The 16825-nt window shown below is 29.1% G+C and overlaps 1 protein-coding gene across 8 annotated transcripts in view; it reads right to left on the bottom strand.

Moving 5' to 3' along the window:
• LOC129981809 (inositol hexakisphosphate and diphosphoinositol-pentakisphosphate kinase-like) overlaps nucleotides 1-16825 on the bottom strand; it is a 141452-nt gene that overhangs the window by 115518 nt on the left and 9109 nt on the right. For all 8 annotated transcript variants that reach the window (XM_056092832.1, XM_056092829.1, XM_056092831.1 and 5 more), the window contains one exon: nucleotides 3482-3603. In XM_056092832.1, the coding sequence (XP_055948807.1) occupies nucleotides 3482-3603 (122 nt within the window). The remainder of the gene's footprint in view (nucleotides 1-3481; nucleotides 3604-16825) is intronic.

The following is a 16825-nucleotide window of genomic DNA, read 5'->3' on the forward strand; positions in this document are numbered from 1 at the left end:
GGAAAACAAATATGCGAGGAAAACTAGTACTTTATTACAAATATACCTCATGAGCATAATTGAGAAAACATTTCTTTAATGATCAATGGACCTTTGTGGGATATCTCAGACACATTACTGTTTCTTTTTGTTTGTTTTACTGTCTTTTCATTGACCTTACTCAGTAGATGTTTCATAGTTTGCTTCTGAGGATCAGTCAAATTGGTACAGCATGTATCCTTATTCTGTGTACAAGATTTAGATGTGGAAAAAGTTTTTGAAACTTGGGACCTTATTTTTTCAGATAAATATTTCTCTGCAATTTGACAACTATCTCAGATATTTCCTTTGCAGCTTTTATTGACACTAGTACTTTCTTTGGACTTTACTGCTTGCTACATACATTTTTTTTTCCCTAAATACTTTTGCTGTAGTTCATTGCTGCTGAATTCATATTTTTACAGAGATTTCAGTCCACTTAATCTTTAAATAATTCTTCCTTTTTTGCAACTTCTTTTTAAGCATGATTTCTTTTGAGACACATATCCATACTTCACAATCTGAAAGGAAAGTGATTCTGCACTTAGTCTATTTGTTTCAGAAGTGACAACTGAGGTCATAATGCTAAAACTCAACTCAATTTTTGGCCCATGAAAACAGATGAGAATGACACATGACCCTTTTGACATTAATGAAAATTGTCTGAAATTTTCAATTTCTACTCATAATTATCCACTGATTCCTTCTGCTGCGGTTGCTGTAAACTGGTAGAAAGATACTTATGTATCTCATAAGCACCTCTTTTTGCAACACTAAGAACATTAGTTGCCAGATCAGGAAATTCTTTCATTAATGTGAAAGAAAGAGAATGTTTTAACAAATAGGATCAATTAGCGGTGCAGATTGCAGCAGCAAATTATCAAAGGGCATTTTCTTTTGCAAGTTGAAAGCCTTTTAAAGCTATCCCCTGTTAATACAGATTTTCTAGGTGGATTATTTCTTCTGTAATAAATTGCTGCTTCCCCCCCCCCTTTCTTTCTTCCCTGTCTTTATTTATTTATTTATTTGTTAAAATAGAGAAAAAAGATATTAAAAAAAGCGGGAAATCGTGGATCCATGAAAGAAGCACATATTTGTAAATAATTTTCTGGCTTGAAAAATGAGATTAATATATTTTTAACAAAGTTTTATTTTACATTTTTTAAATAAAAACACCAATATAAAAAAAATTATGTATCTCTTCCTTCTTGTCGTTACGCTTAGGGCTCCGAAGCCCTGCCTCAGTTTTTCGGGAAATACCGATGACTCTATTTAATAGTATAAATTTTTACATTTAGGAAAAAAAATTCAAAAGAAAACTGTCACTTCAGGCAATTATAAAGTAATGTGAATTTTCATTTACCTATAGTTTAGCAATTAAGTTATTTGTTACATTGTATGCATGCAAATGCTAATTTTTAAAAAAATTTCCTAATTTGGAACCAATGAATAAGCACTAAAAGCAACAGAATACCCTTCTAACCATAAAAAACCTTTCTACCACCCTTCTAACCATAAAAAAATATCTGTACAAGAGATATCAAAAACTAAAAGCATTTATGTAATTTTTTAAGAATATTCTTAAGAATTAAAATGTCATAAAACATTTAAAATAAACATTTAGGGAGGGGGAGACTTCAGAAAACAAAGACTAATCAATTTATCATGTTAATTAAAATGTCATCAAAAAACGATTATAATTGCATCATTAGTAACTTCATTTGATCTGAGTTGTTGTCCTTCATTTGTGATTACATTTTTCATTTAAACTGAAAAGTTATTAAACTTTCTTCTGAGAAAAACAATATTTATTTATTATCAGTTAATTGAGATCTGCATTATAAAAATTTCTAGAGAGACGGAAATCAAACCAAAAGTATGACCGTACAAACCCCAAGCTGTTTCAAATCTGCTGATAAAATAATTAAAGATGGACTTATGTTGATATTAGATAATAAACAGTAAACTGAAGTTACACTTACGTACATATGTCCCAATCACACATCAGACCAGCAATGGTGTAATTAACATCAAACCTACTGCGGGCAGTCAAATGTTGTTTTTCCAATGTATTGGTGAACTACTAGTACATTTAGTGTTAAACAGGTTATCCGGCTCTGACAAGTATTTAAGATGGATCTCTTAGATACTTAAACTCATTATGGTCACTAATTACAAAGGTACTTCATTACTTTGATGCTTAATTAACTTTGATATAGTAAGTATTGTGAGTAAATTTTTAATGATATTATGGCTTAGAAGGAAGTTGATAATAACAATATTAATTTATATTTTCGTTTGACACCACATTTTGTTTATTATTTTAATTACAAATATTTTGAGTTTAATTTATAAAGGGTTATTTTGATTTTTTATTTCAGCAAAAGCTAATTACTTCTTCAAAATTCAATGTTCAGATGGCAAAATGTCTCTGTTCATATTGCTAAATAATGAAAATTCTGTTATCCCATGATATTTCTCAAATAGGACTTTCAAAATGAGTATTTGATACTATCTGTAACAGCCAATACATTTAAAAACAAAACAAACAATCTATATTTCAAGAATTTTTCCCAAATGCTGATGTAGGAATCATGCCATAAAAAAAAGGCAAAACTAGATTTGAAGTTCATATACCCTTTGTGATGATATTTGGAAATTTCTTATCTGCTAAATATTTTTCCCTTCCTTTGATTAACCATGCACAGAATTTCATACTTTTTTTTACGAATGTTTAAAACTATAACCAGTTTTAAATAAGGAAATTTAATTACGGGAATCGTCACATTGTATTTATTTCTAATGCAAACTATGAACTACATTTAAATTATCTTTACATAACAAAGACGATTTGTAAATATCAACCAAAAAATTAAAGGATGAATTTAACAAAAGAATGAAAAAAGATCTTAAAACTTAAAAAACTTGTGATGAATATGCCAAATTAAAGGTAAAAAGAATTATTAATAAAAGAACAGACAGAACTAAGAAATTAGCAGAAGAATTAGAATTTCAGAGAGCACAAAGGACTCGGAAATTATTAAGAAAATAACAAAATGAAAATTACATATCAGAAATAGTAATTTCGATCAGATCGCCAATAAAGAGGAATTATAATTTTCAAAAAGTTTTCACAAGTTCAATATTCAAGAAAGAGATATTAGTTTATATTTAATTCTCCTTGAGAAAGAAGAAGAGTTGAAATGCTCCATTTGTTCTCATACAAAACAGTACAGATCAACTGCATAAAAAGCTTGAAGAAACATCAAACAATTATAACTAAATAAAGAAGAGATTCAAGTTAAATTCCATTGTCTTCAACAATGATGCATGGAAGTCATTTATAAAAGCAATACAAAGGGATATAGGTATTTCATTCTAATTTCTTTTTATTTCTTAAAGTACAAATCAGAGACATTACAAAATGTATTGAAAGGAAAAAAATATGTAAGGAATTAATCACCTTGAGGGTTTTGTGTGATGATGGGTACTCATCCTCTCCAATGTAAAAATACGGACGCGATTGTTTCAACCCTTGATAACCTTGCTCCAATTCCGTGTAAGACATTGAGGAACTTTGTACACCTACAAAAACATAACATCCATATTGATTCATAAAAATAATTTTCAAAACTTTTTATAATTATATATTAAAAAAATATACTTCAAATAAAGTTAACATTTTTTCCTTTACACTTATATATATTTTTATTATTCAAAGAATCTGAAACTTAACATAAATTTACGGAAATATTACCATAGCATTATAAGGCTCCAGCACAATTGTAAAACTCAAAATCTTATAATCATTCAACTTTGTAATTTATAAATCTTTTTTTTAACTCTCTTTTTATTTCAATTTTGACATCTCCTTTCAAATACACATGCAAATGTGACTTTTTTCACATTAATTTGCTTTGTAACTAATTTTTTTTATGTAATGTGTTGATATTTACATCTCTCAAATCGTGATAGCAGAGATGCATTTAACTCTTGTACTGTGACATTCAAGGTAAAAGAATGTCAACATATTTCAAAACAAGTATATATATATATCGTTGAAAATAAATGAAACTGGAAAATGGCTTAAACTTTGAAAAGATAATTTCCATTTTGGAATGAAACTTTTTGTTCACTTAAATCTAACAAACATATTGCTAGTTCATTTATTCGTACCTGCATGTTAGAATGCTTTCATAGAAAGAAAGAAAAAAAGGTTTACTAAAAGATTCATATTATAAAATGCATAACATCATGTTCTGTGAATTATAATCAAAATAAATTTAAAAGAAAGCAATTTATTTCAATGAAATTTGGAGGATACTTTTTAGGTTACAAATTGCCATTTCATCTTCAGCAGATATAAATTTATTATACAACAATTCTTCTAAATATAAAATAATAATACATTTGAATACAGTAAAGAAATATCAAATAGATACTTTAAATTGAAAAATGAGAGACCTATTTTTAAAAATCAACATATATATTTTAAAGAATTAAAAGAGTAAATAAATAACCTCCTATACCAGTAAATTAAACAATGAGTGTAAAAGAATGTAAATTTTTTATACATCAAAAAATTCAAGATGAAAGAGTTTCTGTTAGCAGAATGAATTACTAATCATTATGGTTTTTTTTAACGCTGAAGATTATAAATGATTAGCTAGATAGAATTTCAGCACAGACTTTAATATGAAGCAGCAAGAATTAAGTTTATTTATAGTTACATTTATTTATAAAAGTATTATGTTGATGAATTTAGTTCTTTTCAATGTAGAAAAGGCTACAAAATTATATGGCATTAAAAAAATGTGAATACATTTCCAATATCCTCTCTATCAAAAAAGAGTTCAGTGTAAACCCAATAGAAATATTCTCAAAGTGACCATTTCGTAACAAAATTCATCACTATAGCTTATAGCATTTCCGAGTTATTGTACGTACAAAAGGGTGGGTCGAAAAAATCTTTACATTTTTTTTTATAGGGCAAATGATAAAACAGTGCTAAATGGCCTCAATGTAATGTGATAAATATTATTTAATTATAATAATTTTACAAATTGTCCTCGGATTGTTTTCAAAGTTTCGATTATCGAAATGGTTTTCAGTTTAAACTATGGACAAAATCGAATATTCGTCATAACTGTAGGACACTGCCATAAATGCAAGTGAACACAATGGAACAGCCAACATCCACTACAATAGTCTTGCCTGAGGAAAGAGATCAACAGAAGAGATAGACGAGTGATTTAGCCGTTCCGTGAGCCCTCTTTTTCACTTTCTCGTATATGAAGTATAGAGAAAACATAATAATCGTCAAAAAATTCGAACGAGATTTTAACGAATCCCCACTTTTAGACCTCTCTGAGTTCGAAAAATATATTTTTAGTATAATGTCGGTCGGTCTGTGACAAAGATAACTCAAAAACGCTTTGAATTAGAAGGATGAAATTTGGTGCATGGTCTTTACACAAAATTTGTAAATTTCTATCAAATTTTGAGCAAAATCTGCTCAGGAGAAGTTTGTTTGTCTAATATCTATACTTATATACAGTTCAATGTGTGTGTGTGTGTGTGTGTGCGTGTGTGTTGGCGCACTACAGGCCAGACCCTTTGACCTACAGCTACCAAATTTGGTACATGTATATCTTGGAGGTCGGGAATGTGCAACTGGGGTCCCTTTTTTTGAATTTTTAATTAGAATTTTAATTATTAATTAAAAACTAACTTTCCCACCAAAATAACTTTTCATTTTTCCCCAACGCCAAATGAGTAAGGCTTCAGTTTTTTTTTTTTTTTTTTCCCCACACTAAAGAGGCTACGGTTAACATTTTTCGGCCGATTATTTCAAACGATTCTGTTTATTTTCTTAATGTTTGATGCATTTAAAATGAAACATTGTTAATGAATCGATCTTTCAGATTCATTCTGAAGTACTTTTGAATTAAAATAAAACAGAATGAAGGAAATTAAAAATTTATAATCTGCATAGCGTTACCCCAACTGGCGTAGAAAAATTCACGCATTTGTGTTACCGTAACTGGCGTTGAAAATTCACGCATGCGCATTGTGTTCTGATTGTTGACAACGGATTCAACGGATTTTCAACAGATTCGGACTTGATTTAAATTATTTTTAGGTTAGTTGTGTGCTTTTGTAATTAAATTGTATTTATGTTAGTTATATATTTTTTGTATATGCTTATAGTTTTAAGCATATCGTTTTTTTAAACCTGTTTTCGACCGATTATTTTAAACGATTCTGTTTATTATTTTAGTGTTTGATGCATTTGTTTGTTGTTGTTTGTTTCTTATGGCACTTGCCACTGACAAGCCCGCTGTTACGAAGACAGCGATTTAAGCCTGAGGGGGAACGTCTCTTATTTTTAATAGCAGCGCCAACTAGGGCCAAGAGTACGATTTTGCTACTCACGCATCACTCATTCGCTTGCACAACCCCTTTTTACAGGAGGGCACATTCACACATCTCACAGATAGAACAACAGAAGAACAACCATGCTCAAACCGGGACTCGAACCCGGGACGCCCAGATCACGGGGAAGACGCGCTACCCCTATGCCAGGACGCCGGCGTTTGATGCATTTAAAATTAAATATTGTTAATTAATCAATCTGCTCATGATGAATCTGAGAAAATTTTGTTGACAAATTCTTTAGATATTACATAAATTAAGATATATATTCTTTAGTGACCATAAAGTTTAAACGCTCAGTGACTTTGTTTTCAGTAATCATATTATAAAAAAATGCTTTGTTTCAGTAAAAAATATTATTATATTAATTGCAGATTCATCCTTTCCACTTTAATTTAAAGCATAAATTCTACGGGAGCTAACAGAAACTTAGAGAGATACATTTTACGTTATGACTGAAGGACTTTATAATATTATGAGTGAATTATATGACTATCAAAATCAAGTTATTAAAGTAGGAATTGCATAAAATATTTAATTATTAAAATTTTAACGAACATTAAGATTGGCGAACCGGCTGGTCGCCAAAGGAGGCTAGTAATACAATAAAAACAAAACGAAACGAGCTAGATGAATAATATTCGGTACAAGATTTAACATCTATGATGTAGTCACCTATCAAATTTTGAGCCAAATTCAACAAAGAGTTGACTGTTTGTCAGACTGTACTTTCTCGACTACTTGTAAATGCGATAACTTAAAAACGCAAATTGGGATTCTGTGTCAAATTTTGGTTCCAATCGGTTGGGGAAAGGCCTCTGAAACACGTCGATTCTCGGATATTAGGCCAGGGATTAATCGCCACGGATAACGCGATGTATTCATTAAAGACGCTAAATGTTAATTTTTCGTAATTATTTTACGCCAATGTCATGAAAGGTGTTCTCTGTGTTAGCGTTTTTATTATATAATATTCGAGAAAGTTGTGGGAACACTACTCCCGCTGATTAACTATTTTAATCATAGATTGCATTATTTCAACATAGAAGTGTCCATTACTTGGTAATTTAAGTAATATTAAGTTCAATGTGGTTCTAACTTACGAGGATATTATGAAATTTCATGAGTGGAACCAGTTTATCATAAAACATGATAACGAAACTCATAAAGCGAATATGTATAAGGAGCTTCAAGACATCGCTGAGCCAAAAGTTGAAGATGTAAAGTCAAACATTTCAATTCCTACAATCCAACACAAACATATGAAAGCAATATTGAAGATGTATCATCTGAGATGCAAAAGCCTTTCAAAATCTCACCCTAAAATATTAAAGAATAAGTTAAAAGAGTTCCACCATGATAGGAAAAAAATCCCAGTTTGATATTTCAGCCAGCTAGTTAAAAAACATGAATGAATTATGTGGACATTGCTTACAACAAATAAAATAATGAATATTTTGGAAGAAAAATGCGAGGGAAAAAAATCGGAGTTCATGGGCATCGATGGCATGTGGACAAATATGATTATAGTACGAAAAAAAAAAAGAAAAAAGAAAAGGATAGTAAAATTTTACTTTTCTTCAAGTCGGTATTTTTGTAAAATATGAAGTCGGTATTTTTGTAAAATATGTTATGGAAATGTTTTGAAATAAGTTAGTTATCGAAAGAAAATGTTGTCGTCTCTGCGAAAATAGTATTTGCAATGCAGAATGAATGCCGCTTCTTTTTCATATGAATGCACCGCTCATACTCCCCAAAATCAACTTTTTAATAGTAGATGGAAAAATGCTTTATTTTTATATAGATGAGTGATCAGTTCATATTACTGTTTTAATTATTTATCGATTCTCGGAAATACCAGAGAGAATCGATGTGATCTATTCATCACATCACATAGCCAATGTGATTAGTTGACAAACGGTGAGAGTGCTAATAACAATTAATTAAATGAAATTGCATAAAGTGTCTTATCTTAACTAGAAAATAAATGGAAACTGAAAAAAAAATCAGCAAAGAATTTTTTTGGAACATATCAATAAATAAAAACCGGATTTTTAATTATATTATAATTTTAAATATATAAAGTAGAAAGATTAATTATATTGCAAAAGGATAGAGCATTACTGAAGAGCATATTTCATTGATTATGGAGCCAGAGTCGAAGTACTTGGAATATATTACAGCAGCTTCTGGTGCATCTCAATACATACAAGAAGCAATCACTGATGTTTTGCTAGATTTAGAAATATGCATGGAATCTTAATTGGTGGTTGGGTGAAATGGTACAATAGTTAACGTTGGTAAATATGGATGAGCAATATGTTTGCTTGAAAAATGTTAGGTAACCTTTAATTGCAATGGATTATTTGCCTATTGCGGATGAACAAACTGACACTTGCTTTAACGTATAGATGGCAACACATCTGGAACCAAGACATTTTTACGGAATATCGGCAAAAGTAAAAATGAGCCAGGGAAAAAAAAAAAAAAAAAACCTCGCTATCTTTTTAAAGTACGTATTTCAATAGAATTTCGGCAGTTTTCACTTCAAGGGCATAGCACGGATCAAACAAATCCGTGCGGGGCAAAAGAGGGGGCGGGGGTGGTGTCCCTTTTCAAACTTTTTCAACAGAATACCCCAGATAACTCTTCAAAGACATAGCATAGACCGAAAAAAAATCTACAGAACAGCCTCAAAAATTTCAACAGACATATTTCCAAAGGATTGAGTAAATAAATCGTCTGGTATTTCTTACTTTCTTTTAATGATAGATGGGTAACGTGCTAGGCTAGTCGTATTCTACATCTATATGTTTCAATGGAATCTCATTCTGAAAAATTATTTTTGCAACGCATGTGGTGTCAGTTATGTTCCAACCTGGTTTACTATCAAAATTCTCTTTCCCGTAAGAATTTAGCACGGCAGTTTCCAAACACATCGCTGAAACTAGATGTAACTTGCCAATCATATTAATTTGAAATTACTACTTATTTCTTTACAAAGTAAGGATTATTTGAGGTCGAAATTATAAACATAAATTAACGAAATTATAATGTGATTTACCAAAATATATAAAAACAAAAGAAAAAGAAAAATTATTTTTCTATTCTTTCTTTTTTTGTTGTTTTTACTTTAAAGTGTTGTCTCAGTAATAAGGAAAAGCACATATACAAATCTATTATAAGTATACAATAAATGCTGCACATATATTGATATGCATAATATTTTCTATTATGGAAATGGCACCTTAAAATAAGAATACTTTAACTACTTTTCTTTTGACTTGGTTAATTTTTCAATATGCCGAGAATATAAATACTATGCATGTAAAGCAATAAATGATTTTAATGCTTCAACCAGTAATCATAAAATCCGATTTAAAAACAGACCAGCCATCAAATTCCAAAAATTTTTGCCAAGCAAGCACTCTTAATTGAATCAAATTTAATGCCAAATTTATTGAATTATCACATCAAAAATTTCAAATTAAACAGTCATATCTTACTCACAGAATCGGCACACAGCATTTTAACTAATTTTTTAAAACTCCATGTTTATTCCGTGTAAAATATCAAACTATCTACTATTACAATTAATAATTAAAATGAATAAAAAATGAATCTGGAAATAAAAGAACCTGTATCTTCACTTCTAGTTCCTAACTCGCATCACTAATTCGATATCTATCCTAATAAAGAGGTTGATTGTTAATTCGAACAGAAAAATCTGTTCAAATTAACAATATACCTCTTAACTGCAAGAGTTATACTCTAAGTTAAAATATATAATAATGTTATATCTCTTAACTACAAAACATACGTCCCAAAATAGTTTATAAAATCTTCTTATCAACACTTTTGTTCCCATTATTTTCTATAGATTCTGTTTCTTTTAATTTAACAAAAGCAATCTTGTATATTGCATAGCAGTCTTCAAAATGAAATATTTACTTGGACACATGAAAAAGTTTAAGGTATGGAAAAATAAATTAAACTTGTTACAGTTTACCCATTAGCCACAATTTTTCCAAATTAAGAAGATGGTATCGAATATTAACCAATCGGATAATCAAATAGGCAACTATTTATAGATTTTAAAATTTTGAAGAGCTTGCAAGAATTTCCTCTTGCTAAACATCCTTTAAATTTTTGAATATTGGTCTTAGAAATTATTTCATGTTTTAAATTAACTTTTAATTTAATAGCCATGTTGACTTAAAAATCTATAATCCTAGTAAGTTTTTCTGCTTTCATAAAATAAAGAAAGAAAAATTTGCTACATCGAATAGAATAGAATTTATCACTCTTAAATAAATGATATTCGCTAATGTCCTTTATAAATTTATGTATGCAAGGGACGCAATTATTCTTTTACATAATAGAAGTTCCCAAATTTTAACTGGACAAATACTAAAAATTGTTAATAATGTTTCAATGTAACATTTTGAAAGATAAGGCATTGGCATTTCTTTTTTCTATTTGAAACAGCTACATGATTTTGGTTTTAAAAAATACATAAAAGTTTTCTATAATTACACTAAATTTTCTTTGAAAGAGGTGCATGAAATTCTTCTTATCATTTGCTTATGAAAGCATGATTAAATGCATCTGCAAATATACATATATATAAATTACTAGTGAATGTTTATCATAAGGGGGAAAAAACACATTTATTTCATTTAAATGTCATGAAAATATTAAAGAATGGAAATTTAGTTTCAGGCGAATTTTGAAACTTTTTTCATAAATAGGTAATTTTTTTTGTCTATTATAACAATTTTAACTATCTGAAATAGAATGATTTTATTTTTTTCAATAGAATCATTAAAATTATGATTGAGATTTTGTAATAAATCCTTGAAATATTTAATATATTAATTATGTATTACTCTTTCACTTTCAAATCTATTAAATTCTAATGAATCTATTAAAAGTATTATTTTAGAAAAGTTACTGTACAATGTTTACTAAACAGAAGTTATTTTAACAGAATACTTTGTTAATATACAATTAAAAGCTTAAATGCAATTTAATCGTTTAGATACTTTATTTAAAATTTTGCAAAGGAAAGCACAGTTAGCTTATCTTACATTTCAAATTTGCCAATTTATACTTTATACTATATTTATAGATATAACTCACAATTTTTTTTTTCCATAATAAAGTAGATGTCAAAATAATATATTGATGCTTTTTATTAGTTTTCTTCTGGTAGATTAGATTTCCTCATGTGTGGGTATTTAATTAAATTTTTTAATTGATAGTTGTAGAGTTTTCCATAACCGAGAGTGAGATTAATCAGTTATGAGAAATATATAAGAAATATAATCTCCATATTTTTATACTGTTCCACTAATGGACAAAACTTCTGATTACTTTGCTACATAGCTTTGTTTTTATATTCCAATAATTCATTATACTTCTCCTTTTTCTTTCAATGTCAGTGGCATTCATTGCCAATTTTGGTAATATATGATGATGTAATCATAATAAAACAAAGGAAAAATTTCTTTTCCGGTGGAAATATTGCCCACATAATATAATGCAAATGAATTATATTATGGCCATTTTGAAATGACGATAAACCGTAATCAAATAGTACTTGACTCTAATAGCCCACTTTCTAAACAAATTTCGTTTAATCTTTCATTTAACTAGTAGCTGTATAAGAAACTTATGAATAAAATCCTGGTTTTAACATATTTGCCTTAGAAAAGTAATTTTCAATACACTAATTTGTTCATAACCTTAACTCTGATTTTGCTCACAAAAAGCAAGATACGGTGATTTTCTTTCTTAATGGAAAATTAGTGATAATAAACAGTACTGCTTTTCAAAACAATATTTCACCAATATCTATTTTCATATATTAACCACTTTATTGGAAAACAGACTTATTTATCCATTTATAACTTATTTATAAATTATTTCTGACTCATGTTTGCATTTTCTAACAAGATCTTGTTGAATTTGTCAACGATTGTGTTTAGAAAGTGTGAGGCATTTTGTTATACACATGTTACTTTGTATCTTACATGCTCATCTCAAAATCAGTGTGAAAAAGTGGTAAATCCTAAATTATTTAATACAATTACTTAAGAAATAAACTTAGTTATAAAATACCAAATGTCTTATTTTTGTTTTTCATGATAAAAATAACAAAAAGATAAATCAATTCCATTTAATCCTCTGTATAACACAAATGGAAGATTTTTAGAAGAAAAAAAGGTAAAAGTGAATTTTAGTGTGCACCCAGCTGCGCCAACAATGCCAAGTCGCCAATAAAGGTGGCGGACAAAATAAACAAATACTTCCGCGGAACAGTTACGGTTACTATTTCCCGCCATCTAATTAGAACTTTTTACTGATAAGTATTTTTTTTTTTTTTTTTTTCATACTGCCCGGTGCCTTCTACAGATGCCTTGGGCATCTGTAGAAGGCACCGGGCAGAATTTTTTAACTTAAAAAAAAAACATCCTACGGCTTCGCTAGCAGCGGGAGCGGGAACCTAGTAGCTTCGCTAGCACATTGAACATAAAGACTGTGTGGAAAACAGAAACAGTACATAACCAAGAGAAAAGAAAAAACGGAGAAATAAGCAATCGGAACATTCTCCATACAAAATTTCAAACAAACATACTTTCCCCACCTTCATCAACTTGTAAAAGAATATATTCCACTCACCTTCCATCCATTCTGCCGGTTCGATATCAAACCATTCTCAATACAAAATTTCAAACAAGCATCCTTTCCTAATTTCCTTAACTCGTAAAATATATATGTATGCATATTTAACTCGATCTTCATCCATTCTACAGGTTCGAAATAATCCCGACATAACAAATTATGAAGGGAACCAACCGTTATAACACCAAAAGAATTACGAGAACTGCGAAGAATTCCATTTGCAGCTGTCTTTGAAAGTGAGAATGCAGACGATTTTTTTAACGCGAATATTGACAATTAAAAATTGCAAAAGAATAAATATTTTCTGTTCGTATTCACATTAAAAAAAGAAAGAAGAAAATAACTTTTAATATAAGCTTAAATTTCTTTATAATAAAGAACAAAAGTAAAATCTTTAATCGATATTTTTTTAATATTTTTAATTTAACATTTTTCATAATTTAATTGTAGTTTAAGAACAACTCAACCATTGCAAAAAGTAGTAAACAAAACAGCAGTACGGTTGCTATAAGAGGGATCCGATGGGTTGCAATATTGGCGACAATCGGCTGGTGCACACTAATCTTCACTTAGGCCGAAAAAAAATTAGGCATATGGACATTTCAATACACACAGCAAAATTTACATTTATTTATAAAAAATAATTAAGAATATTATTTTTTAAGATTAAAGAAGACTTACAAGAACTAAAACACTAAAGAAATATATTTAAAAACATGCTTAAATAACGATTTTTCAAACTATTAATTCATGTATGCCGAAGTTTCTTTTCTTTTCTTTTTTTTCCCGACAGGTCTTCATTTTGCATTCTTCTTTCGATATCCTTTATTAAGCTCAACTTTCCTTTCACACTTTAAGATTTATCTTCAAAAAACATACTTATAAGAAAAGTAAAACTACTCTGATTTAAAGTAAAAATCTTGCTCCAAATGAAGAAACATTTTCATATAAGAGAAGTTAAAAATAAAATGACTCACTGGAAGTATTTATAGCTTCTTCATAAACAACTTTAAATCTTTTGAAATTTCTACTGCAGTTAGCAGTCAATGAAACAGTTTATTATTTCTTAATTAATTCTTATGGAATCAATGGTCATTTTTTTATTATAAAGTATAAATATCATTTTATGCAAAAAAAAAATAAAAAAAATCCATATATAGAAACTGCATTTGAAATATAGAAATAGTTTTCACTGAAAATCAATTACTGAAAAAAGTTTAGTAAAGAGAGATTTTCAAAATATGGAAATTTAATTCATGGTAAAACTGAAATTTGATTGCAAAAATCTAAGCATAAAATAATTGGAATTTTGACTATATTTGATAATTAAAAGCCAATTAGGGAATATTTTAAAATGATCGAGATCTGTAATTAGGTGGTCGAATACTTTTTTTTTGTCCACATACCATAATCGGAGTGAATATACAGGGTGATCAAGAAATAACAGGAAATGTTTGGAGCCCTGTAGCATGTCATATACTGGACGAAATTTAACAAAATTGGGCCATCATACACATTAAAGCACGCGGTTTCGATATGTCGACAAAAAAAAAAAAAAAAAAAAAAATCAGTACAAAAAAAAAAAAACGTCGATAGGGGAAATCCTGGCGCTACAAGTGCATAATGTGTGAAAAAAGAATACATAACCGCCAATGGAAACAGTAAATAACAACACAACAAATACCAATGAAAAACGTTAAACTTTAAAATGAAGTACACGAGGTTTCCGATGGTGGGTTACAGCATATCAGCATTGATTCGTCTGACGTGTAACGTTATTTGATCTTTTCTCATGAAAGTGAATTTCATCGCTCCATAATATCTGCCATGGCCATTTGTCATCCACTTCCAGTCTGACCCGACTCGCAATACAAATTAGAGCTTGAAGATGAAATTAAAACCAGTTTTCATCATTTAATCAAAATAGAATTATTATGGGCATACAATTCTAAAATGACATTAGATTATATCAAAACATTAATAAAAAGTACAAGTTTTTCACTGTAGTAAAGACTTTATCCTCATCTTCATCAGAATTTTACCAATTAAAAAAAAAATATCGCGATTGTAAAAAGCATTTTTTTTTTTTTCCCATCTTTGCTTTCCAAAACATGTAAATGGTGAATGAATAGTAGATGCGTACTGTTCCTTGGGCATTCTTTTTAATGAAGTCCAAAATCAAACATAATTTTTCAAGTGGATTTTCGATGCATTTCAGTAAATGAAATATATGAGGATAGAGACACTGCATTGAGTATGAACAATGAACTGTAGACAGTAAAATCATGAACTAATAGTTGAATCATAGGAAATTCAACACACCGAAGAACCCAAATACAGGATTAAGGTTTTAGAAAGAATGACATCAGTAATAAAATTTATTTCATGGTGATAATGAAATTCTTAGTTATCAACTAAACGGCAACTATTTGGAAATTTAGAATTAAATGCACGGTATAATTCCTTTCTCTATTTTCATTTATCTAAATATGATAATGAAAATACAAGAAAACCATTTTATTTATCTACAACAACTTGCAAAGAAATAACTGACACAATTTCAAAATGACCTGTTGTAAAATATTATTAAAGAAATCCTTGAAGAAAGAATTTTTAATAAAATGTTGATTACACACCATACATATATCATATTGATCAACTAACTGCGGTAGCATGATTTTTTGAAGTCTTGATTGCAGCGGTGGATTGCCAGTTTGCTCAGTGGCAAATGGGCTCCTTAACACATAAAACAATATGGGTCTCTTGGATGGTGTGAGAAAGCGAAAGCTCTAAAAGAAACTTCCTAGAATTCCCTTTGCCTTTAAAAACTAAGTAAACAAATGGGGGAAATTATATGTTGGTACAAACAACTATCTCTTCTGAGGTTTGACTACAATGATTTCTCAGATTCTTACCTGTCGATATCCTGCGGCGAAAGGGAACGGATGATATTCCTCTTTGTAGCATGCGATCCTTGAAAGGTGTTACTAAACGACACCTTTTTTTTCTCTCTCTCTTTTACTTATTTATTTTTTATAACTCCATTTTACTATCATAAAACTGATAGACGATCTAATTAGCTTTTTTAAACAAAAACAAAACAAAAACTTCGGATGGTTAAAATCTTTACAAGGGTGCAGAAGAATTATATATTTGATGACCAAAACCACATTTGAGAAGGATGCCTTTTTTAGATTTATGTATTTAAAGATATTTATTTGATCATGTAATAACAGTGTTGCTGGGAAGGCAAAGGGTTTTCTATCTTATTGAATAGATTTCACAATATTCTTTTAGAAACAAATAGTTGGTGAAAGATGTGGTATTCATGTTTTAAGTAAGAAGAGATTAAGACATGCATATGCTGAAGGTTTTTTTTTTCTTTTCTTTTTTTTCCTATTTATACTTTGCTTTTGCTGTATTAAAACACTGGCCACATGCGACAACCGACTGAATAACACATCTTATTATTTGCATTAATATAATCATATTAATCAATTTTAAATTTGCAAACTTGATGCAATCTAAGATTAAAGAATTAATCATTACAAAAGGGCAAGAAATGAATTAGTTACACATAAAAATGCACTGATATTTGAAGTAAATTTTTTATGCACAATAAAACAAATTAAAGAACCATTATATTCGATGAAGGTAATTAAGGATAATTTATTCAATAAAGATA

Source organism: Argiope bruennichi, chromosome 8 (genome assembly GCF_947563725.1).
Source record: "Argiope bruennichi chromosome 8, qqArgBrue1.1, whole genome shotgun sequence".
Classification (NCBI taxonomy): Eukaryota; Metazoa; Arthropoda; class Arachnida; order Araneae; family Araneidae; genus Argiope; species Argiope bruennichi.